Here is a 25970-nt window from a genome sequence, read left to right as displayed (position 1 = left end):
ATATAGACACATAAAAGTTTGTATAAGTACAAATAATTTATGCAAATGTATAGAAGAAATTTATAAATAGTTGCCTCTGTGGAAGAAAAGAAAGGAAGCAGGAAGTTTTGTGTGTTTTTTAAATTATACTCCTTAGTATTGTTTTAACTTTTTACCGTACATACTGTTTTTCATCATAAAAACAATTAACTGAATGTCGCTTCATTGACAAATAACAAGCCTAGGCATTTAAGGCCAATGTTCTAGGAAAGGAGCAGACAGGCTTGAGGGAGGATCATTCTTTTACAGATCAATAACTCTATACCAGGAGTCAGCAAACTTTTTCTGTAAAGGGACAGATAGTAAACATTTTTGGTTTTATGGGCCATATAATCTCTGTCACAACTACTCAACCCTACCATTGTTGTGCAAAAGCAGCCACAGACAATATATAAACAAATAAATAGGCTTGGCTGTGTTCCAATAAAACTTTATCAGATATGGCCGGCAAGCCATTGTTTGCCAACCTCTGCTTCATACTCCTAGCCAAGAAGACTGATTAAGATTTTAACCAAACTTTCCTTGCATTTAGCACTCTAGAAAGGAGTAAATTAAGCTCCAACACAGGCTCTTAGCTATTCACACATCTATAGAATTGTACATTATACTACTTACTCAAGAGTGAGGTTTGGGAGGAATGATTTCTTGACAGAACAGCTAGTACTTTTCAATATGATAAAACATAGATATGTCCCCACCCCCCGAACACCCCCTCCCTGCCTACCTACCCACCCTTCTGTTTAACTTGCCCCTAATGCCTGGGTATGACTTGAAAGAACTGAATGCATGCCCTCCTGCCAAGTATTCTTCTTACATGTGGATTACATCATTTTAACATCACAAATCAAGAATTATAGCCCTGTATAATCATTGTTATAAAGGAGACATAATTATTCTACAATCAAAGTTTATAGTTAGTAAATCCATACCTCATTTTGTTTTACTAGGTATATATCCACAGGGTATATGGAAGGTAGACTGCTCAAAGTCAGACATCTTTATTGAGACTTTTGCATGATCAAGGCAAGTATTCAAAATTTTTCTTGGATAAAATTATTATAGTCATCCTTACAGCTTATGAGATCTCAGCTCCCAGTTCCCTGACCACCAGGGAACTCCCTATTACAGTCATCCTTTACGGCATAATGTTTTACTGCAATTCCCAAATACTCATCACCAAGAAATCAAGTATCCTTGGAAGACTCAATGTTCACGGAAGGATGTCAATTCCTGCACCAGTTATACTGACATTTGCTTTTGCTTTTATTCAACTCAGCCATAACTTCAGTAAATTTCCAGGGAGAATAATCCCTAATTTACTGATATTCAATAACTTGGCTGAGAGGGGTTATATTAATTGAGAGACCATCTAAAGAATATGTAGAGTTGACCACTCATTATTCTTGATTGGTGGTCTTCAAAGGCATGTAAGAAGACACACGAATCCAAATCGGAAAAGAAGAAGTAAAGCTGTCACTATTTGCAGATGACATGATACTATACATAGAGAATCCTAAAGAGGCTACCAGAAAACTCCTAGAGCTAATCAATGAATTTGGTAAAGTAGCAGGATACAAAATTAATGCACAGAAATCGCTTGCATTTCTATACACTAATGACGAAAAATCTGAAAGTGAAATTAAGAAAACACTCCCGTTTACCACTGCAACAAAAAGAATAAGATATCTAGGAATAAACCTACCTAAGGAGACAAAAGACCTGTATGCAGAAAATTATAAGACACTGATGAAAGAAATTAAAGATGATACAAATAGATGGAGAGATATACCATGTTCCTGGATTGGAAGAATCAACATTGTGAAAATGACTCTACTACCCAAAGCAATCTACAGATTCAATGCAATCCCTATCAAACTACCACTGGCATTTTTCACAGAACTAGAACAAAAAATTTCACAATTTGTATGGAAACACAAAAGACCCCGAATAGCCAAAGCAATCTTGAGAACGAAAAATGGAGCTGGGGGAATCAGGCTCCCTGACTTCAGACTATACTACAAAGCTTCAGTAATCAAGACAGTTTGGTACTGGCACAAAAACAGAAATATAGACCAATGGAACAGGATAGAAAGCCCAGAGATAAACCCACACACATATGGTCACCTTGTCTTTGATAAAGGAGGCAAGCATATACAGTGGAGAAAAGACAGCCTCTTCAATAAGTGATGCTGGGAAAACTGGACAGCTACATGTAAAAGTATGAAATTAGAACACTCCCTGACACCATGCACAAAAATAAACTCCAAATGGATTAAAGACCTAAGTGTAAGGCCAGACACTGTCAAACTCTTAGAGGAAAACATAGGCAGAACACTCTATGACATACATCACAGCAAGATTCTTTTTGACCCAGCTCCCAGAGAAATGGAAATAAGAACACAAATAAACAAATGGGACCTAATGAAACTTAAAAGCTTTTGCACAGCAAAGGAAACCATAAACAAGACCAAAAGACAACCCTTAGAATGGGAGAAAATATTTGCAAATGAAGCAACTGACAAAGGATTAATCTCCAAGATTTACAAGCAGCTCATGCAGCTCAATAACAAAAAAACGAACAACCCAATCCAAAAATGGGAAGAAGACCTAAATAGACATTTCTCCAAAGAAGATATACAGATGGCCTACAGACACATGAAAGAATGCTCAACATCATTAATCATTAGAGAAATGCAAATCAAAACTACAATGAGATATCATCTCACACCGGTCAGAATGGCCATCATCAAAAAATCTAGAAACAATAAATGCTGGAGAGGATGTGGAGGAAAGGGAACACTCTTGCACTGTTGGTGGGAATGTAAATTGATACAGCCACTATGGAGAACAGTATGGAGGTTCCTTAAAAAACTACAAATAGAACTACCATACGACCCAGCAATCCCACTACTGGGCATATACCCTGAGAAGACCATAGGTCAAAAAGTGTCATGTACCACAATGTTCATTGCAGCTCTATTTACAATAGCCAGGACCTGGAAGCAACCTAAATGTCCATCGACAGATGAATGGATAAAGAAGATGTGGCACATATATACAATGGAATATTACTCAGCCATAAAAAGAAATGAAATGGAGGTATTTGTAATGAGGTGAATGGAGTTAGAGTCTGTCATACAGAGTGAAGTAAGTCAGAAAGAGAAAAACAAATACAGTATGCTAACACATATATACGGAATCTAAGGGAAAAAAAAAAAAGGCCATGAAGAACCTAGTGGCAAGACGGGAATAAAGACACAGACCTACTAGAGAATGGACTTGAGGATATGGGGAGGGGGTGGGGTGAGATGTGACAGGGTAAGAGAGTGTCATGGACATATATACACTACCAAATGTAAAATAGATAGCTAGTGGGAAGCAGCCGCATAGCACAGGGAGATCAGCTCGGTGCTTTGTGACCACCTAGAGGGGTGGGATGGGGAGGGTGGGAGGGAGGGAGATGCAAGAGGGAAGAGAAATGGGAACATATTGTATATGTATAACTGATTCACTTTGTTATAAAGCAGAAGCTAACACACTATTGTAAGGCAATTATACTTCAATAAAGATGTTTAAAAAAAAAAAAAAAGAAGACACACTAGGGCATGGAAAGAATATATTAAGACTTTCATTTATATTCATTTCTATCTAAAAAATAAGACAAAAATTAAGCTTTATTAAAATTTAGTATATGGATGGGCAATGGCACCCTCACTAGTCCCTACATAAACTACAGAATGAAGTCATTCTTCCTTGACTGTGACAGTGACACATGACAGGTGACAGTGGCTCTACCTTGCACCACTCTGTGCCTATTGTGAATTACTGTGCCCAGTTAAATGGATTTACAGATCATAGTATCTGGTTTAACTAAACTAAATCTTCACAAAATTGCCAACTGGTTTTAAAAGATTCTTGCAAAGAATCTTTTAAACCACAGATTAAAGGTTGTTTGTTTGCTACAAGCACAAGCAAACAACAATAACAGAGCTGACACGTTTACTCTTAGTGTGAGGCCATCAGCCGAAACACAAGGTTAAAAAAAGACCTAATCAGATCTAACAAGTGGTCTTAAAACCTGAAATTATCAAGACTATTTGAAATACACTTATGCACATTATTGCTAACAGTGAACCTCAAATCCAAGTACATATGGCTACACTGTCATCACAATTACAAGATTTTTAAAAACAAGGATCCAGAATATGAAAACAAATCTCTACAATTTTTTTTAGTGATGTTTAAAGGCAAGAAACAACAGCAAAGCAAATTCCAAGTGAATCAAATATTTAAACGTAAAAAAAATAAAAATAAAAATGCTAGAAGGAAACATGGGAATTTTAAAAAATAATCTATGTAGGAAAGCCTTTCCAAATATGACAGTGAAAGACTGATAAATCTGACCAAACAAAAATAAAACAATTCCTGCATAGCCAAAAAAAAATCTTAAACATAGCACAGCCAAAAAAAAAAAAAGATACCCAGAATCCAACCACTTCTCACTACCTCAATGACCACCATCTCTTATCTGCAAATTACTACAATATACAATATCCTCCTCTCCAGTCTCCATGGTTCTCCTCTTGGCTCCTTGTAGCCTATTTCCACACAGCAGCCACCGTGGTCCTGATAAAATCTAAACCAGACCATGTCTCTCTTCTGCTCAAAACCCTCTAGCGGGGGCTTCCCTGGTGGCGCAGTGGTTAAGAATCCACCTGCCAATGCAGGGGACATGGGTTGGAGCCCTGGTCTGGGAAGATCCCACATGCCACAGAGCAACTAAGCCCATGCACCACAACTACTGAGCCTGCGCTCTAGAGCCTGTGAACCACAACTACGGAGCCCGGGTGCCACAACTACTGAAGCCTGAGCACTTAGAGCCCGTGCTCCACAGCAAGAGAAGCGACTGCAATGAGAAGCCCGTGCACTGCAATGAAGAGGAGCCCCCGCTCGCCACAACCAGAGAAAGCCCGCGCACAGCAACAAAGACCCAATGCAGCCAAAAATAAATAAATTAAATAAATAAATTTATAAAAAAAAAAAAACAACCCTCTAGTGGCTCCCCATTTCACTTGGAGAAAAAGCCAAAATCCTTATGATGGCTACAGAGCCCAAGGCAGTTGGAGCTCCTGTCCCCTGAGACTTCATTTCCTACGGCTCTCATTTACTCCACTCCAGTGGCACTAGCCCTCTGCCCTCCCTTGACTACACCAGGCATGCGTCTACCTACTAGCCTTTGCTCTGCTTCCTCTGACTGAAACATTCTCTCCCTTGATAGCCTCTTGACTAACACTCTCACCTCCTTCAAGTCTTGCTCAAATCTCACCTCTGACCACCTTATTTAATATTTAATAATGCAACCAGCCCTTCTCTTCCCTCCACACCCCTCCCCATCTGTTCTGATTCCTCTTTACCCTGCTCAATTTTTTCTTTTTTCTAAAGCAAGTATCGTCTTTTAATATAATTTATTTATTATGCTTATTATCTTTTTCTACCACCACCACTATTTTTTCCCTACCACTACAATATAAACTCCATGAGGGCAGGGACCTTCCATCTGTTTTATTCACTGATATATCCCAAGCATCTAGAAAAGTGCCTAGCACAGATTAGGTGTTCAGTAACTAGACTGAACTTAAGACTTAAGATTTAAGAATTTCATCCTAAGATGAGTAAGCAATGAGGGCACTGAGATAATGGGAGGCCAGTTCACCTAGGATAACACCTACGGCCCACAGGGTGAACTCTGGCTTGCAGTACTTGAGTGAAACGGGAAAGAAGCCACTGGAGAGCTTCCAATAAAGGGATGTGACCTGACTTACTATTTTTAAATTTTCCCATAAAGAAGTCACTGGTGGAGATGGACTTCCAAGCACATTCCATAACACCCAAAAATTCCAACCTTATACTGCCCCCACGCACACACACAAGAAAAGAAACAGTAAAAGGGAGAATACTCCCAATCAACTTTATGTGGCTAGTAGAATCTTGAAACCAAAAACAAACAAAATAGTTCTAGAAAGGAAAACTACATATTAATCTCTGAACAAATTTTAAGTCCTGAACAAAATACTGGCAAACCAAATTTAGAAACATATGTCAGTAATAATAGCTAGGACTTCCCGGGTGCTCCAGTGGTTAAGACTCCACCCTCCCAATGCAGTGGGCCCGGGTCCGATCCCTGGTCAGGGAATTAGATCCCGCATGCCGCAACTAAAAGAGCCCACATGCTGCAACTAAAGATCCTGCATGCCGCAAAGAAGATCCCACATGCTGCAAAGAAGATCTTGCACGCGGCAACGAAGATCCTGCGTGCCGCAGCTAAGACCCAGCGCAGCTAAATAAATAAATAAATAAACATTTTTTTAAAAAAAGATTGTTCGGCCTTTCATTAAAAATAATAATAATAATAATAGCTAACATTTATTGAGCACTACGATAAATGAACTAACTCATTTAATCCTAACAACGCTATGTTATGACTACTATCCTCCATTTTACAGATGAAGAAGCTGACACACAGAGAGGCTAAGTAATTTGCCAAAGTCCACAGATAGAAAGTAGAGATCCTGGATTTTAAAAATATCAACGAGATTCTGATTTAACTGCTCCAGGAGTTGGACCCTAAATTTTTTTTTTAATTTTATTTATTTATTTTTGGCTGCGTTGGGTCTTCCTTGCTGCGTGCGTGCTTTCTCTAGTTGTGGCGAGTGGGGGCTACTCTTCGTTGCGGTGTGTGGGCTTCTCACTGCAGTGGCTTCTCTTGTTGCGGAGCATGGCCCCTAGGCATGTGGGTGTCCGCAGCTGTGGCTCGCGGGCTCTAGAGTGCAGGCTCAGTAGTTGTGGCGCACAGGCTTCGTTGCTCCACGGCATGTGGGAACTTCCCAGACCAGGGCTTGAACCCTTGTCCCCTGCATTGGCAGGCGGATTCTTAACAACTGCGCCACCAGGGAAGCCCTGGACCCTGTATTTTTTAAAGCACCCCAAGAGATGCTGGTATGCTGCCAGGGTTGTGAACCACTACTCTAAGTCCATCAGCTAAGGCTTCCCCCGCCCTGAGAGAGATTACCTGGACATAGCCAGGACAAGAGATGTTTTAGTGAGGATTTAAATATGAAACAAGAAGCAGAGAGGAGAAAACATGACTGGTAAGATCCTTTCCAACAGGGAAATTCTATGATCATGTGTCCCCACACTGTGTTTCTAGAATTCTAGAAGGTATAAGATTTCATACTATAACACCAAACAGATCCAATTCTACTTCATCTTTGGAGAACCTTGTCTGTCAGTTTATTCTCTGGCATGGAGTACCCCCAGCAAAAAAAGAATATGGTAAAACGTACTAGTAGCTTGTAATACTGAAGTTATTTTCAGAACAAAAAACAGAGCTCTACTTTATAGAAAGAGTAGCAAAAAGAGGGAACAACTCAAGAGGTCAACCTAATGTTTTTTGAAAGTGTAACTGGAAAATTGTTACTGAGCTGCCCAAAGACCAAGCCTCCTTCCCACTCCACATCTGTTAACTAAAGTTGAAACTACAAAGCAATCCTAACACTACCCTCCCTGTATCCTGTTGTTGACACGGGGAATGTGGCTCTGTGAGGTCAGGAACTGCTGTCACAGGCAGGAAGCAGAGCCAAGGCAACAACTGCTACCCTGCAAAGTTTAGGGGAGGCTTTGTGAGAAGAGATGGGAGGAAATACGGGCTGTCTTGGCTATCCCAGCAGGCTCCAGGAGGTTGGCCTCCAGCCCACTGCCCCATCCATCTCCCCTCCCCAAGGAGAAGCACAAGCACTCATGGTTCCCCAAAACAGTGGCAACAGCTACTGGTAACATGACTTCTCTTTGATCCTGCAGAATCAGAGCTCCTCAGCCTTCAAGAAATTGGAACTACTGCAATTCCATCACTTCCCAAAACTACTCTTGCAGTTTTGGCACTGATTTTAAAGCTTTTTCCAGGGTGGGATACAGGAAAAACTATTAAGTCAAATAAATAAAATAACTGCAGGTTGAACTCAGTGCCCTCAGACTTGGTTGTTCAGTAGGGTAGGCAAAGAGCCAACTGGTTCTACCACTTTCAATTCTGTGTGCTACTTTCCAGAAATGAGAGCTGATTTAGGTAGTCTCCCTACCTAAAGGGTGTTAGAGATCTAATGGTCCAGCCACATAAAACTTCTGACCATTTCTTCCCATGCTTCTCCCATCTTACCCCTTGGCTGATACTGTCTACCAGGCATGCTCTCCCCCACAACCCTTTCTGAAGTGCTTCTAACCTTCTTTTAAAGCCCAGCTCAAACCTCACTTACTGTAAGATGTTCTCCTAAATCCCACACCCACTCCTGTATTAACTTCATTTAACCTCTGTTATAAAACGGCACCCCTCACCCTTTCCCCTTTTTAGATAGCCTTGTATCTGTCTCCAACAAGAAATCTGGCAGACAATGATTAAGTTTCATAGATCTTTGTTCACAACTTTCAGTATCTCGTACAAAGAAGATCTTTAGGAAATATCTGTTAAACAGAAGGGAATTCAAGCCTCATTCAGAGAAGTTGCTCTGCTGGTCTGACTTTGGTTTGCTATGGACACAATATGGTACTCTTCCTCTTTACATGTCTTCTTTTGTTAGCTTGCTTTGAATATTAACTCTTTAAAAATAATTTTACTATTTTTCTTCCTATATATGATTTTTTTAATTGAATATAGTTTATATAACATAAAATTCACCCTTTTAAAGTGTACAGTTCAGTGGTTCTTAGTATATTCACAAAGTTGTGTAATTATTATCACTATCTAATTCCAGAATGTTTTCATCAACCCAAAAAGAAACCCTGCACCCATTAGCAGTCACTCCCCACTGCCACTCCACCCCTCCCCCGCCAGCCCCATAACCACAAATCTACTTTCTATCTCTGATATATATGATTTTAACAAAGCTTACAGTACTCTTAACTGTGGTTTTATTACACCTTAAAGCCAAATTTTACCTTCAAAAAGAAACAGTTTCTCTTATTTTAACATAACTCTAAAGAAAAATGTGATTTAACACAGCAACTTACTAAGGCATCATTTCAGGATACAAAACAAAAACTCTTACCAGAAAAATCAGCTTACATGTTTACTTTCCCATTTGTTTTTGTTTTGTTAAGCTTCTTACTGAAGTATAATGTTCATATAGAAAAGTACACCTATCATAAGGTATACTTTGATAAGTTTTCAAAAACTGAATACAAGTATAACCATCATCCAGATCAAAAACCAAACAGAAGCCCCACCATGTCTCTCTTTCAGTCACTAACCACCTCCAAAGAGTAACCACTATCCTGACTTCTAGCAGCATACATTACTTCTGCCTATTCTTGTACTTTTATAAATAAAAGCATATAGTTTGCAATATAGAAAACTTCTACAATGAAATTCTGTGCCTTGTAATACTCACCATAATCTTCTTGTACAAAGCCATGACATTATCATCATCAAATGGTAGAAAGCCACACATAAGTACATATAAGAGTATGCCCATGCTCCAAACGTCTGCCTGAGAAGGAGAAAAAAATAATAATTAAAAAAAAATTAGAACGTATTTCAAAATGGCACTACATAGAATCTTCACAGAGCTGGAAAAGAGCTCAGAGATCATCCAATTCAACCTGCTCCTTGTACAGTCTGAAGCCCAGAAAGGAAGGCTTGTCCAAAGTCACCCAGTCAATGGCAGGCCACCCAGATAGGTCTCTTGACCAGTGACCAGTTCAGTTCAGAGTGACCAGTTCAGTGCACTCCCCTCTAATGCTTAATAGAAAATCACTTCTAGTTGGCTGGGCTGGATTGGGCATGATAAGGAAGAAGATACGGCTAAGTCTCTGACTCTTTTTTTTATTTATTTAGGCTGCAATGGGTCTTAGTTGCAGAATGCAGGATCTTTGTTGTGGCATGGGGGATCTTTTCTTTTCTTTTTTTTTTTTTAGTTGCAGCATGCATGCGGGATCTAGTTCGCCGACCAGGGATCGAACCTGGGCTCCCTGCATTGGGAGTGCATAGTCTTACCCACTGGACAACCAGGGAAGTCCCTAGGTCTCTGATTCTGAAAGACAAAACTATAGTGCTACTGAGGGTTTATTACATATGAGGATTATGTAAACATGCATGAGGATGTCAAAACAAGTCTTAAAATTTACTGCTGATAATCTGCAAATGTAAATAAGCTATAATGTAAAGTCCTCTCTATGTAGAGACACCTTAATAAAGTTCAACAATTGACTTTTCAAGGATCGAGAATAGAAATTAGCCTGCCAGCACAAATAGCCCTATAAATCTCAAAATCCCAGAAAGGATACAGTAGAAACTAACACGACATTGTAAAGCAACTATACTCCAATAAAAATTTTTTTTAAAATGAGGGGAGGGGAGGGGGCAAGAAAAAGAAGTCCCAGAAAGGAGCTTAGCCTTTATGTAAGATATCCATGCCACCGATGACTGAGAAGTCACAGTTCCCACCCTCATTTGAGCCTTAGGAAAATTTTAAGAGGTAAAAGGGCAGCATGTAGCATGTTTAAAGAAAAAAAAAAGTGGGGGGAAAGGACAGAGGGGAGAAACAGAGTTAAAATAACTTCAGCATCATCACACATCTAGGTAGTACCTATACTAAATAACACAAATCTCACACCTAGTCCTGCCTACCAAATCGCATCAAATTATTAGGACTCAACTAGGAAGCCCTGAGTGAACAATTTACTTTCAAGCAAACACCAGATTTTTCTTCCAAGTTGCAGGAGGTCAGAAATTAACCATTTATGCCTGAAAGATATCAAATGCTTCATCTATAAATTTAGTCTTGACGGCATGGCACTCCTGACCAGGGTGTTATAGTCAAGGTAAAGAGACTACACAGGGAAGAGTGGGCTAACATGGCCTCATCAAATGCCATAAGAAGAGGTCAAAAGAGAGATTACGTCTGAGGTTAAAGGAAAAGATGAAGAAAATAGTAGTAACATCCCCATAGAAATCTACAAAAGCCTACTAGAGAGAAAAAAAAGCAGAAAAAGTATTCTTCAGCTAACGCATCAAAGCACCTTCACTTCACTGTTTTGAAATGGATATGAGAATAAATGAATCAACTAAAACCATAAACCAAAGCAAATGCAAGTAAATCTATAAGCTACCAACTGCCAAATAAGAAAAAAATAACTGGGGGGAAGAGGGGTTTGAAACCACTTCTTCTGAGAAATTACAAAATGAATTAGAGATGTTTACCATAGAACATTCCTTAAAGCATGATCTGGACCATGAGCAACAGAATAACCTAAAGTACTTTTTTTTTTTTTAATTAATTAATTATTTATTTATTTATTTATGGCTGTGTTTGGGTCTTCGTATCTGTGCGAGGGCTTTCTCTAGTTGCGGCAGGTGGGGGCCACTCTTCATCGTGGTGCGCGGGCCTCTCACTATCGCGGCCTCTCCTGTTGCGGAGCACAGGCTCCAGACGCGCAGGCTCAGCAATTGTGGCTCACGGGCTTAGTTGCTCCATGGCATGTGGGATCTTCCCAGACCAGGGCTCGAACCCATGTCCCCTGCATTGGCAGGCAGATTCTCAACCACTGCGCCACCAGGGAAGCCCTAAAGCACTTTTTTTAGAATGAAGATTGCTAAAGCCTCACCTTAGAAAACAAAACCAAAATCTCTAAACATGCACAGCCCTGACCTCTGCATATTTTAACAAGTGCCCCCAGACAATTCCTTGGTACACTGTCCTTAAGAAATTGTCCTAGAAGGATGGAAAGTTGAACTAAAATGAATAAGAAAACAAGATCCTATAGGAAAATCTTGATGCATTCAAACCAGCAGGGCCTCATCACCAGACCTCTAGGAATCTTGTGAGCATCAGGCATATGATTACCACTCCTTCTGCGAGACAAAATGGAACAGTGGAAAGAGTAGAGGTGTGCAGTAAAGCCTCACTCAGTTCAAATCTTGACCCCCAGTTGCCAGCTGTGACCCTGCAAAGGCACTTAATTTCTGAGCCTCAATTTCTTTATCTTCCTTATCTTATGAAACAGAGTAACAGTATTCGCTCCAAAGGATTTTTGTGGTGCTTAAATGAAAATTACAAAAAGGATCTATCATGTGGAACCCTTATCCACTGTTACGGGAATGTAAAATGTTGCTGCCACTACAGAAAATAGTATGGCAGTTCCTCAAAAAATTAAAAATAGAATTACCATATGATCTAGCAATTCCACATTTGGGTGTATATCCAAAAGAATTGAAAGCAAGGTCTCAAAGACATATTTGTTTCTATCAGCATTATTCACAATAACCAAAAGGTGGAAGCAATTCCAGTGTCTACCTAGGGATGAATGGAAAAATAAAATGTGATATATACATGCAATGGTATGTTATTCAAGCTTAAAAAGGAACGAAATTCTGATACATGCTACACAACATGGATGAAGTTTGAAGATATTACACTATGTGAAATAAAGCAGTCACACACACAAAAAAATATTGTATGATTCCACTATACAAGGTACCTAGATAGTCAAACTCATAGAGATAGAAAGTAAAAGGTGGCTTCCCTGGTGGCACAGTGGTTAAGAATCCACGTGCCAATGCAGGGGACACATGTTCAAGCCCTGGTCTGGGTAGATCCCACGTGCCGCGGAGCAACTAAGCCCGTGAGCCACAACTACTGAGCCTGCGCCCTAGAGCCCGTGAGCCACAACTACTGAGCCCGTGTGCCACAACTACTGAAGCCAGTGCGCTAGAGCCCGTGCTCCGTGACAAGAGAAGCCACCGCAATGAGAAGCCTGTGCACTGCAACGAAGAGTGGCCCCCACTCAACGCAACTAGAGAAGGCCTGCTCGAAGCAACAAAGACCCAACTCAACCAAAAATAAGTAAATAAATAAAATTGACTCTAAAAAAATTCAAATTGAGGGACATTTTACAAAATAACTGGCTTGCTCAAAGATTTCAAGGTCATGAAGATAAAGAAGGCCTAAGGAACTCTTTCGGATTAAAGAAGACCAAAGAAACACAACAATGCGATGCATGATCCTGAATGGAATCCTGGACTGGAGGGAAAATATAGCTATAAAGGACCTTACAGTTAACACCATCTGAATATGAACTGTGGATTAAATAATTGTATCAGGGACTTCCCTGGTGGTCCAGTGGTTAAGAATCCGCCTTCCAATGCAGGGGACGCAGGTTCGATCCTTGGTCGGGGAACTAAGATCCCACATGCCACGGGGCAACTAAGCCCAAGTGCTCTAGAGTCCGTGCGCCACAACTACTGAACCCGCACACCCTGGAGCCCACGTGCTGCAACGAAGAGCCCACACACCGCAACCAAGACCCAATGCAGCCAAATAAATAAATAAATAAATAAATATTTAATAAATTGTATCAATGTTAAATTCTCTGATTTCAATAACTAAAGTGTGGTTATAAAAGAGAGAGTCCTTCCTTTAGGAAATATATACATGGTATTTAATGATAAAGGGGTATGATGTCTCCAACTTACTCTCAGTTGGTTCAAAATATAATACACATACATATAAACATAGAGAATGATAAAACAAATAGGGAAAAATGTAAACAATTATGAATTTGGCTAAATATATACAAAAGTTCCTCATTCCACATTTGCGACTATTCTGTAAGTTTGAGATTATATCCAAATAAAAGGTCACCAAAAACAAGTTAGTCCCCATCTTCTCATGTTACAAATTAAGTAAACCGGCATATCTCAAAGTTTCTCCCACATAACACCAGTTCCAAAAGATGCTCCATGTAAAAAGTGGATTCTGTAGGTGCATAAAATTGAGACCAGCTGCTGTCTGTGATGTTCTACTCTCAAAGGACACTGTACAGGAACATATTAAGATTTGGAGATGTCCTTAACTAAAGAAAACTGTTCAACCCAGCATTTCCAGGCCTTTTGACAACTAAACCTTTTTCATTTTATGATACTAATATCAGCAAAACCAGTACTCCAGAGAGTGGAAGGGGCTGACTAGCTTGCGGTAGCCAATGGTTAAGCAGGCAATGCCCAGGCCTCTGAGCCTGGGCCTCTTACACGGGACTGCTGGCCTTGAATAGTTGGCTGTGAACAAAGTACAGGTTTTCTCTGTGCTAACCAGCATCTCTGAAAACTGTGCCTATAATCCTGGCCTCATGTTCTACCTGGCTGGACTAATCAGTCTAAAACTATGGCACAGTTAAACACAAAAGCAACCACAACAAGGACATCAGAAATATATCCTTGTTTCATAAGTATACTGTGTATTATTATATTTATTGCAAGTTGTTCATTTCACTTATTACTTTACATATCTCACTCTCTGAATAGACAGCTCTTTGATTAACAAGTTTATTTCTTACCTCATTACACCCTCAACATACAGTGCCTGACTCACTACAGGTCACCAATAAACATATATTGGTTATATATTGAATTAATCAGTGAATAATTACCTCTGATCCCAGATATGATTTGCCTTGTATTAACTCAGGTGCTGCATAAGCAAGACTCCCACAGCATGTCTGCAGGTGATAATCCTTGTTACCCTGCCAATAAGATAAAAATGAAATACTTATTAACTACAGCCCTTAAGAAAATTAAAACCCTGATAAATATTCTTCAGCACAAGCAGAGAGATGCTAGGTGAAGAATTACCCCAAATAATAAAAGACTTCTGCTGCTAACTCAATACTCTGCCTATGTGCATGCATGCACGTGTGGCTTCCTCTTCTCTGATTTCCAATACCACGACAACCCAACACAAAAAAAATCCTTCTCCCCTTAGCTCAGTCAAGTCAGGTTCGTACTTCCCTAGGCACCATTTGCATAATAATCAGCTTAGCATATATCCAAGCACCCATGTCTTCCCACTCCCAAGTACGCAAGGAAAAAGGGTTATTTCTCTATGGGACCCTATCTCCAATATCAAATCTTTACAAGTACAGAAGAGTTTCTTTTCCCCTAGAGGGAAGAGAGCAAATGCTACACAGAATAGTGCCTTGGGAGTCTGCTTTCTAGACTCGGTTATAACACAAATCACGACCTGAGCTTCCAGACTGCTCAAATGAGGAATCTGCTCAGCCTCCTCTGGTCTCCCACAGAAATATGGAGACATAATGAAAATGATACCGTTGCCCAACAGTTATACAGAGTTCTACAAATGGCAGATGACTTGTGAAATTGTGAGATTTCATTTACAACTGCTACAACACACCCAGAAGTAAGCTCCTCAGCTTAGGAAAGCTGAGGCCACCCTCTCCCAGCCAACCCCTGCTTTTTGAGATGGTGTCTGTGTGGGTTGAATCTGTGGCAGCCATAAATAAAGGCTAAGGGAGTCTGTCACACACACTCTCCACTGCCTCCTTGATGAACATGACTTAAACCAGCTTATCTGCTCAAAGTATGCTTTATCTTTATTGCCTGCTGATCAAAAAAAATGCCTTCTAGCACTTGGTTCCCAGACACAAGACTCGACTGACAATCTCTGAAGAGCCAAGGGAAGGAGAGGAAAATCAGAAAGAATCAGACATTCAGCCAAAGGGGCAAAATCTGCTTCCCTTTGCACGCAGCTAATTCTGATTGGGGCAGGAAATAATCATGGGACTCCAAAGGGCTGAGACAGATCTGAAATTTCAACACCCTTAATGAGGGTAGACAGCTCACTGTAGGGACTGTGAGTATCATCATTAGAGAACTCGGGAGGAAGCTTCCTACAGCAGCCACACAGGAGGAAGTTCAAAGTCACCTCAAAGAGAAGGTATGCTGGAGAACACCAGTACCTAACTATGGAGTGCAAATTAAAGAAATATATCACGGTATAAATTTTAAAGTGCATATGGACTTTTTCCTTCTTCTTTTAGAAGGAAAGGGGATTGTCTCTCAAAATGTAACTAACTGTTAGTTATATAACCATCTGGACAATAAAGAACAGATTTGCACTAAATTCCCAAAATTCATATCTAAATGAAAAAAGGCATCATCTAGTGGCAACACACTCTAACTGAAAGAACATGGTCAATTCTGCATTCACACTGTGATGGTCTCCTGTCACCTAGGTGCTGTAAATTCTCTCACAGCATACCCATGGGGTCTTCAGCAGGACCAACCCTAGACCTAGAGCAGTGGATTTCAACCTTGGCTATATATTAAAATCATCTAGAGAACTTATAAAAACCATGAAGTTTAACATTCTTCTCAATGGATGCAACCAGGTTCAATAAAGACTAAGTGGAAGTCAGTGTAAGATAACATACTAAGAGGTACACTGACAAAGGAAATAAATGCATTTTTATCTCTGCACTTACCTTGGGTTTTGCACAGAGACCAAAGTCGATCAGCTTTAATTTATGATCTTCATCAAACAACAAATTTTCCTGAAAAAACAAAGATATTTTCATAACTATATACTGTCTTCCTTATATCACATCCCACCTCTAGCTATTTCTAAAATCACTTTAAGGTTGTTTATATTAAAGAGCGTGGGTACAAGAATGAAAATCATTAAAAAAGAATGAAATGACAAGAAGAACATAAGAGAAGAGAAGATGAATGTTGATAACTATCCTGCTTCCCCTCAAGACACATTAGCATAAACCATTTTCTCTGTGGTGCTCTGAGGTTCAACTACAAGCAAACAGAATGTGTGCCAAAAGCAAGTTTGAACAAAAAGAGTGAACTCAAATCAAAGGGTTAGATATAAACAGAGGGAAAAGGATAGAAACTGCCATATCTTGTTAGACCAATTCTAGGTCCCTAACCCTAGTACCAAATAACATTAAAATCCATGTTCACCATCATGCATATCAGTCAGAGCCTACAGACTTAAGAGTATCAACTTTTTATTCTGTCCTTGAAAAGTTGAGTCTGTCCATTCCACTGAACTGTTCCTTTCTGAAGCGTAATGGAATTAAAATTAAAGGAAGATGGTGTCAGGAAGAGAGTATTGAGAGGAAATTACTCAATGACAATATTCTCAAAGAAAATACTAAAACTCTTCTTTCCTAGAAATAAAACCCTGAGGTTCATATTCTGCAGCTGACTACAAAGATATTTATAATGTCACACATAATTGACAGAGAAAAAGAATGCCAATAATAAGTCCAACCTGAAGAGCCTACCAGGAGTCAAAAGTCAAGGAGGAAAAAGAAGTGATACATTAGGAATAGAACAAAAACAACAACAAAAAGCAAAACCCAGACAAATTCTAAACAGAAAGAACATTTGGAAACCTAGTAATGACAGGTAAATGATGTTGAACTCTCAGGTGACCATCTGTGAAGCAGTCACTTACTGGTTTGAGGTCCCTGTGAGCAAAGCCTTGGCTGTGCACGTAAGCAACTGCAGACACTATCTGACGGAAGACAACTCGGGTCTCCTCCTCCGACAGGCGATCCTGGGAAATTATGTAGTCAAACAGCTCTCCTCCAGGGCAATACTTCAAGAGCAATAGTCACATAAATATTGTTACTACTTACAGAAATCGCTTCAGAGGAATTTAAAATAAAAAATTATACCTAACTCAGAGATATTATTAATTCAATTTACAAGCAAGGGAACAAACTAAGTAAGGCACATTCAAAAATACGCTCTCAGTATTCCAAGAAAGAGAACAACAGCTCTTGGTCTCGAGCAGTTTTATTACCAGTAAGTAGAAGTAGAACCAACTACCGCTGTGATTTTAAGTTCATTCAGGGTTTTTATATTTTTATAGCAAAGTATTAAAACCCATTCTAATCTTAATGCACTCACATTTAGTGTAGTTACTTGAAACAAACAAAAACCCAGCAGCAATTATTGCTTCTCCATCCTGAAGATCAGTGATTTTCAGTCTGTACCAGAATGAACCTAATTATACACAAGTTCCTCAGAGGCTACGAGAGAATGGGTACCAGAGCACAAAGCTCTATCTAGGCTTTCCATCCCTTCTTCACCAGAGCAGCTCCACTATTCTGTAAATGGGGGTTTCCATTTAAGATTTCATTTCATTTTAGCAATGTCAATTAAAATTACAGATGGAGATAGCCTATGACCTCATAGGTTCACATTTAGGAACTGTTCCTATAGATACACTCTCACATCAAAAAACAATGCACTTTTAAGATCATTCACTGCAGCAGCATTGCTTGTAACAGCAAAAGACTGGAAACAACCCAAATGTACTCACACTACATAAAATGGCATTCCATGCAGCCATAAAAAGAAGGAAAAAAAAAAAAAAGAGGAAACTCTTTATAAGCTGATATGAAACAATCTCCAATATTAAGTGAAAAAAGCAAGGTGTAAAAGAGAATATACTGATATAATGACTTGCAAAAAGCATTATGCTGAATAAAAGAAGCCAAATACAAGAGCACACAATGTATGATTCTATTTTTATCAAGCTCTAGAATAGGTAAAACTAATCTCTGGTGATAAAAATCAGGTCAGTGGTTGTTGAGAAGGGCACTGGGAGGGTGGGGTAACAGGGATTAACTTCAAGGGTCAGGAGAAAACTTTCTAGTGTAGTGGAAATGTTTTATACCCTGAGTGGGGTGGGAAATACATGGGTGTGTACCTTTTTCAAAGACTATGTACCTAATGTGTTCATTTTCTTGTATATAAATTATACCTAAATAGTCAATTTTTTAAATGCTATCCAATAAGATTTACATAAAGAAAACAGCCTACTTTGTATTTTCAAATAAAGAAATACAAAATAGAGTAAAACAAAAACATCGAAAATCTCTATGTATATGCATAGATGGTCTCCAAGCTAAAATGTTAAATAGGGGGGAAAAAAAGGTACAGAATAATATTATAGTATGTGACCATTTGTGTGACAGAAACCAGTAAGCTACACATACACATAAATATATGTGAAAACACACACACACACACACACACACACACATATATATATATATATATATATATAAAATATACATAGGTATTTCTAAGTACATGGAAAATACATAGGAAACCAAAAAAGTAAGTGATTGACATAAGGGAAAGGAAACAGGATGACTGGGATAGAGGGGAGAGAGAATTTTACTTTTCAATATATACTCTCTCGTATCTTTTTTTTTTTTTTTTGGCTGTGTCTTAGTTGCGGCACACAGGCTCTTCCTCGAGGCATGTGGGATCTTTCATTGCAGCGCAGGCCTCTCTCTAGTTGTGGCGTGCGGGTTTTCTCTCTCTAGTTGTGGAGCACAGGCTCCAGAGCACAGGGGCTCTGTAGTTTGCGGCACGCAGGCTCTCTAGTTGAGGCATGTGGGCTAAGTAGTTGTGGCATGCAGGCTTAGTTGCCCTACAGCATGTGGGATCTTAGTTCCCCGACCAGGGATTGAACCCACATCCCCTGCATTGGAAGGTGGACTCTCCACCACTGGACCACCAGGGAAGTCCCCTCTCTTGTATCCTGTAAATTTTGTCCCAGGTTCATGGATTTTGGGTTTTTTTAAGTATTTAATTTGGACAAAAGGATTAACTTTTAAAAAGGCTTTAAATTCACCACTGTAAACCATGTGGGTGGATCTACAGTGTAATAAAGAGAAAATGGTCCTATGTCCGAAACTTTCAGCATTATGAATTTTAAAATGTGCTTTTAAAACAGAGCTAATCTATCAAAATGATGTGCAGTTACAAATTATTTGGCTGAGACTAAGGAAAATGAAATGAGATGAATGATACATGTTCTAAAGACTTTACATTTCAAGCCAAAAGGGGCAGGTTAAAACTTGAAAAGAGTTTGGTTCAAATAACACATACATTAAAGTCTACCTATAGGCTGTGGGTTGAACTGTGTCCCTCCAAAAAGATATGTTCAAGCCCTAACACCCAGTACCAGTGAATGTGACCTTATATGTCAATAAGGTCTTTATAGATGTAATCAAGTCAAAATGAGGTCATACTGGATTAGGGTGGAACCTAATCCAATTGTTTGTGTCCTTGTATGAAGAGATAAATTTGGACACAGACACAGACACACAGGTAAGACAACACCATTTGAAGACAGAGGCAGAGGTGGTGCATCTATAAGCCAAGGAATGCCAAGGATTGCCAGCAACCATCTGAAACTAGGAAAGAGGCATAGAACAGAGGATTCAGAAGGAAGCAACCATGTACACACCTTGACTTCAGACTTCTAACCTCCAGAACTATGAGACAGTAAGTTCTTGTTTTAAACCACATTTGTGGCAGCCCTAGGCTAATACATCATATAAAACTGAAATGAATCCTTCCCTCTAGAAACAAATTCTAACATATTCTGTCCACGAAAGTACACCATCCCATTAGGAGGGTATCAGAAAGGATACATTCACAATGTATCTCCAATTTATTATATATGCCTACTTGATCTAAATTGTTACAGAACTCAAACAGGTAAGCCACTTAACATTTAATCTTTCAGGTGAAATGTACTTTTCCCATAACTATTGATAAAATGAGTGAGAATGGTCTGAATGTTTGTGTCCCTCCAAAAATTCATGTGTTGAAATCCTAACCCCCAAAGATGGTGGCATTAGAAAGTGGGGCTTTCGGGAGGTGATTAGGACATGAGGGCAGAGCCCTCATGAATGAAATTAGTGCTCTTCTAAAAGAGGCTCGAGAGATCCCAAGCCCTTTCTATCATATAAGGACACAGAAATAAGGTACCAGTTATGAACCAAGAGGAGGGCCCTCACCCTACCATGATGGTGCCTTGATCTTGGAATTCCCAGCCTCCAGAATTGTGAGAAATGAATTTCTGTTGTTCAGAAGCTTCCCAGTCTGTGATATCTTGTTATAGCAGCCCAAACAGACTAAGACAATGACCAAATAACTTTCGGTCTCTGGAACATACTACTGACCTCGAGAACCATGAATATTTTGTTGGCTGTCTCTATCACATGGTAGAGTTGACATATATGCTGATGTCTCAGGTTCTTCAAGGCATCAATTTCTGTTTTGACCCGGGGCAAATCACTCTGTGACAAAACATTTCATTAAATGAGCAATAAACCTATTTGGGAAGTGTTCCAAGCATCAATATCACCAACTTTAAAACTAAGTAGCAAAAGCAATCAACAGCCTCAAAACAATTTGTTCAACAATATAGAAATATAAAACAAAACTTATTTGTGTGTACATTTTAAAAAGGCCTTGAGGGTTTTATGAAAGACAAGTTCAATGTGGGACAATAGTACAACATCAAGAAAAATTAAAATAATCTCAGACTCCCTTTAGAAGGTTAGCATTCCAAACAAGGAAAATGACAGAAACACTACTCAGTGTACATGCCTTGGCTACCACTTGGGTCTCAGCAATGTCCATTAAGAAGCATGCTGAGCTAAAAATTGGTGAATGTAGATAAAAGGTATTCACTGTCTCAATCTTCCAACTTTTCAAGGAGCTTGAAATTTTTCAAAATAAGAAGTTGGTTGGGGAGGAGGGTAAACCAAGTTGAAAAACTTTCAAAGTCCATATTAAAGATAGAAATCCAGATATCCATGAAGTAAACAAGTAAAATTTTATTATAAAAAGGGACTTGATCTAATGATCTATGGTTTAATATCCAATTATCTAGGGCCATGCAACCAGATATTAGTTCTTAACCAAGAAACAATTGTAACTTTGACTATTTTGATATGATAATCTTTTTTCCTTCTTTTTTGGGGAATGTGGGAGTCTGATGACTAAAACCCTGAAAGTAATCAAAATATTTTTAAAGTCCTAGGAAGTAACTAAAATAAGCATAGTAACAATAAAAAATACAAAAACAAGTTTAGAAATAATGAATTAATATCATCATATTGATGCTTTAGAATAAGTTTTGAGTACTGATGTGGTAATGCATTTTGTAATAACAGTTCACATTTTGTCTGCTATTTAAGTGTTTGCTGTGTCCAAGTAAATAAGTCATACTAAAGTTATAACTGAAGTTGAAATTGCTTTAGGGAATTAATCAGTTTTGTAACCAATGTTTAAATGCTCAAGAAAAATGTTTTTTAATACCTTTTTATTAGTTTAATAAATATAGTATTGAGCACTGAAAACAAAAATATTGAAGGAAAGCCTGAATTGTCAGTTGATAGGTTATTAAAAATAATTGCTGATATAGATCATTGTGTGATTTTGGCATATATTTCAGAAGGAGTTCAAAGAATTGAGTGACGTTATTATAACAAAACATATTCTCTTTGACTAATTTATGTATGTTAATCAGCATTTCCATCCTTAAAAATAAAGTAACAATTGATATTAAACTCTGCCTCGTCCTAACAACAAGAGAGACCCCAAAAAAAGTCCAACGTGTCTAATATAAAGATGCATTTTCAGTAAACTGATTTTTATGTTTGATAATTATCAACACATAGAATGTCTGTGCTGTTTTACTCAGCTGTATACTAATAATAATTATAATGCTAACTCAATCGCAAAGAATAAAAAACTTTTTTTAACACTCAGAGATTTTTGGTCAGAGGACAAAAAAAAAGATTTAAAAAAAATTTTTTTAATTTATCTCCCAAAAAAAGAAACAATCACAGATGCATACTAAGAGACTAGTGAATTCTCAGCAGAAAGAGACCAGAACAAAGCATAGAAACCAAACCATACAAGGGATGGTAGAAAGAATTAGAAAAAAAAAGACCACTCAGGATGACTTCAAACACTGGGAAGGGTATATAATGCCCAAAAGACCATCAAAAGAGACAGATCTTCCCTTAATAGAAAAACAGAAAACTTTATGCACATTATAGCCAAGATCACAAATTAAATGGGCTGCTTTATAAGGTAATGAGCAACTCAATCCTAGAAGCATTCATGTAGAGGAAAAAAAGGCTGATTAAGAAAAGGATTTCATAATTTCTAATAAAAGTTAGAATAAATTTTGAATAAAATTTATTCTTTGAATAAAATTCTGGGACATAAGATCGATCTATACTATAAAGTAGATCAACATTTAGTAAGGGTATCATGAGAAGATAAAGAAGGGAGATATCAATACCCAGAAACACCTACAAGACTATGAAACAACTACAGGAAAATGGACCCTGTCGACTTCAAATATGTGCCATTGCCCTGTATTAAAATTAAGAACAAAGTAACCCCTTCCCCAGATTACTTTTTTTTTAATTAATTAATTTATTTATTATTTTTTTTGGCTGCATTGGGTCTTCATTGCTACGCACAGGCTTTCTCTAGCTGCAGCGAGCGGGGGCTACTCTTTGTTGGAGTGCGCAGGCTTCTCATTGCAGTGGCTTCTCTAGTTGAGGAGCACGGGCTCTAGGCACGTGGGCTTCAGTAGTTGTGGCTCGGGGGCTCTAGAGCGCAGACTCTGTAGTTGTGGCGCACAGGCTTAGCTGCTCCGGCGGCATGTGGGATCTTCCCAGACCAGGGACTGAACCCGTGTCCCCTGCACTGGCAGGAAGATTCTTAACCACTGTGCCACCAGGGAAGTCCCCAGGTTACTTTTTAAAACCATAGATTTATACATAACTGGCTATGGAAATGTTATTCTAATAAAAGAGCAGTAACTAGAACATTAGAGCAAATTCAAGTTTTAATTCACAAAACTGATCTATAAATATTTTTTAAGTAATGTTAAACTTACCCCTAGTGCATTTTTATCCATGATTTTTATAGCTACCATTTCTCCAGTGAGGATATGGAAGGCAAGTTTGACCTTTGCAAAGCCACCTAAGTATGGGAAAATGTATTATGAAGAGAGAATCAAACTAACTTAAATATCATCATCAGAGCAAACTGAGAACTCAGGCACAAATACCTTTCCACATACTTTTATAAGGCTCTATTGATCTATATTTTCCTGAAGTTTGTGGCCCTTTCTTCTTGTTGCTTCCAAAGTGTTGGCCATGATCCTAACCTCTCCTCATTCAATGACTAACTAAAAACTCTTCTTTGCCATGATAGGATATCTTTAATTTTGCAATGAAGAAGTAGGAAAAAAGAATTCATTCTTTAGAAATGTGTTTTATAATTAACACTGCAATTAAACCTGCTTTATAATTAACATTGCCAGAACACAATATAAAGTTGGAGAGACAAAAGACAAGTAATATGAAATTTCCATTCAGTGTTAAAACTGTAAAAATAAGGAATTATGCTTCAAAACTGGCTCAAAAGCTGGATAAATGTCTACATTTAGGTATCTAAAAGAAACCGCCAATTTAGTACTTCTAAAAAGAAGCTCCTGGTAGTCCCTCCCATGGTCTTCTTCATCTCAGTAAATGGCAAGTCCATCGTCCCAGGTGCTCAGGCCAAAAATCCAGAAGCCATTTTTAGCCCTTCCCTTTTGTCTCACACCACATATCCAACTCTCCAACAAATCACACTGGCTCTGTCTTCAAATCTATACTAATGTTTACCTTAGGGGAAAGGAGGCAGGCACTGACTGGAAATTTCTATGTCCTGATCTGAGCAGGGAACATGTGGGTATATGTGTACAAAAACGCCACCAAAATTAGTACACTTTGCTTATTTTACTATGTTATGCCTCAATAAACTATACTTATATGTACATATGTGTATGTCTGTATACAGAATCCCACCCCTTTCTATACACAGAATCTCACTACCTTCAATTCTATCACCATCCAAGTCACCATCATCTCCAGTATCACTCACCTAAATTATTGCAATAACCTCCTAACATCTATGTTTTTCCGTCCTTGCCCTCTCCCAGCCAGTCTTTTCACAACCAAGCAGCCAGAGTGAACCTTAAAAACAAAAGGTCAGACCACTACTTGGCTCAAAACTCTCTAATGACTTTTATTCTAAATAAAATGAACCACAAGGCCCCTCCTACAACTCTCCTCTCTCTTGCTCCACTTCTTCTTACTAAAATAGGTTGAATTTTAAAACTACGTAAGTTAGGCTAAAAAGCTCTTGGCTGCCCAAATACACTATACTCTCAAATAGATGACCTATCCTCTCCAAGAAGAAAATAATTACCTGTCCCAACAGTTTCATATAATTCATAGTATTTGAGAAGTTCATCATAATCTTTCATAGTCCTCCTGGAAGTTTACTCAAAATTATAAAAAGAACCTATAAGACAAAAACAAAAACAGTACATGATCAAAAAAGGAACTATTAAGAGACTATCTCCTTCATTCTTATTGAGATCCCTAAAAAATAAAAATAGAGCTACCGTATAAAAAAAAAAAGACTATCTCCTTCATTCTTGTAACTACAAATACAAATAAGTCTTAGGCATATAAATGATACTGGAAAAACTGATTAGCCATATAAAAAGAAAATGGATTCCTATCTCACGCCATACATAAAAATCAATTCCAGATCAAATAAAGACTTAAATATGAAAGGTAAACCTTTAAAAGTTTTAATATAATATTGTCATCATTTCAGGATAGAAGAGGATCTTTTAAATAGATACAGAAAGTGCTAATCATAAAAAATAATAACAGAGAATTCTCTGGCAGTTCAGTGGTTAGGACTCCATGCCCTCACTGCCGAGGGCCCGAGTTCAATCCCTGGTCGGGGAACTAAACTCCCACAAGCCGTGTGGCAAGGCCAAAAAATATATATATATAGATAGATAGATAGATAAACTTTAAAAAGCTAGCATTATTTAAATAAATAAATAAATATTAAATAACATTGAAATTAAGAACCTCTGCATATCCAATGACATCATTTAAGAAAAAAACAACATAAATATGAGAAAATATTTGCAACACTTATAACAGTGGACTTTTATCCAGAATGCATATACTCCATCACAACAATATAGAAAAAGACAACCCCACAGAATAAGCAAATGAAATAAAAAGGCATTTCACAAAGAAACACAAATAACCAACAAAAACATGAAAAAAGGCTCAATTTCATTAGTCATCAGGGATATGCAAATTAAGACTCCAATGATATACAATTTTAAGATATATGTAATGAGATACATATTTTATTA

The 25970-nt window shown here is 38.3% G+C and overlaps 1 protein-coding gene across 4 annotated transcripts in view; it reads right to left on the bottom strand.

Moving 5' to 3' along the window:
* Positions 1-25970, bottom strand: part of MELK (maternal embryonic leucine zipper kinase) — a 79470-nt gene that overhangs the window by 47027 nt on the left and 6473 nt on the right. Inside the window, exons 2-8 of one of the 4 annotated variants that reach the window (XM_059926493.1) lie at positions 24992-25087; positions 23631-23716; positions 20887-21003; positions 17349-17492; positions 16363-16431; positions 14512-14604; positions 9477-9575 (exon numbers count right to left, since the gene is read on the bottom strand). In XM_059926493.1, the coding sequence (XP_059782476.1) occupies positions 9477-9575; positions 14512-14604; positions 16363-16431; positions 17349-17492; positions 20887-21003; positions 23631-23716; positions 24992-25049 (666 nt within the window). In that variant the 5' untranslated portion in view covers positions 25050-25087. Of the gene's footprint in view, positions 1-9476; positions 9576-14511; positions 14605-16362; positions 16432-17348; positions 17493-20886; positions 21004-23630; positions 23717-24991; positions 25088-25970 lie in introns of those variants that run through there. The other 3 variants (XM_059926494.1, XM_059926496.1, XM_059926495.1) reach the window with 3 other exon arrangements.

The sequence above is a fragment of the Balaenoptera ricei genome, chromosome 6 (assembly GCF_028023285.1).
Source record: "Balaenoptera ricei isolate mBalRic1 chromosome 6, mBalRic1.hap2, whole genome shotgun sequence".
NCBI classification, from domain to species: domain Eukaryota; kingdom Metazoa; phylum Chordata; class Mammalia; order Artiodactyla; family Balaenopteridae; genus Balaenoptera; species Balaenoptera ricei.
This window is presented reverse-complemented; position numbering and strand designations above follow the sequence as displayed.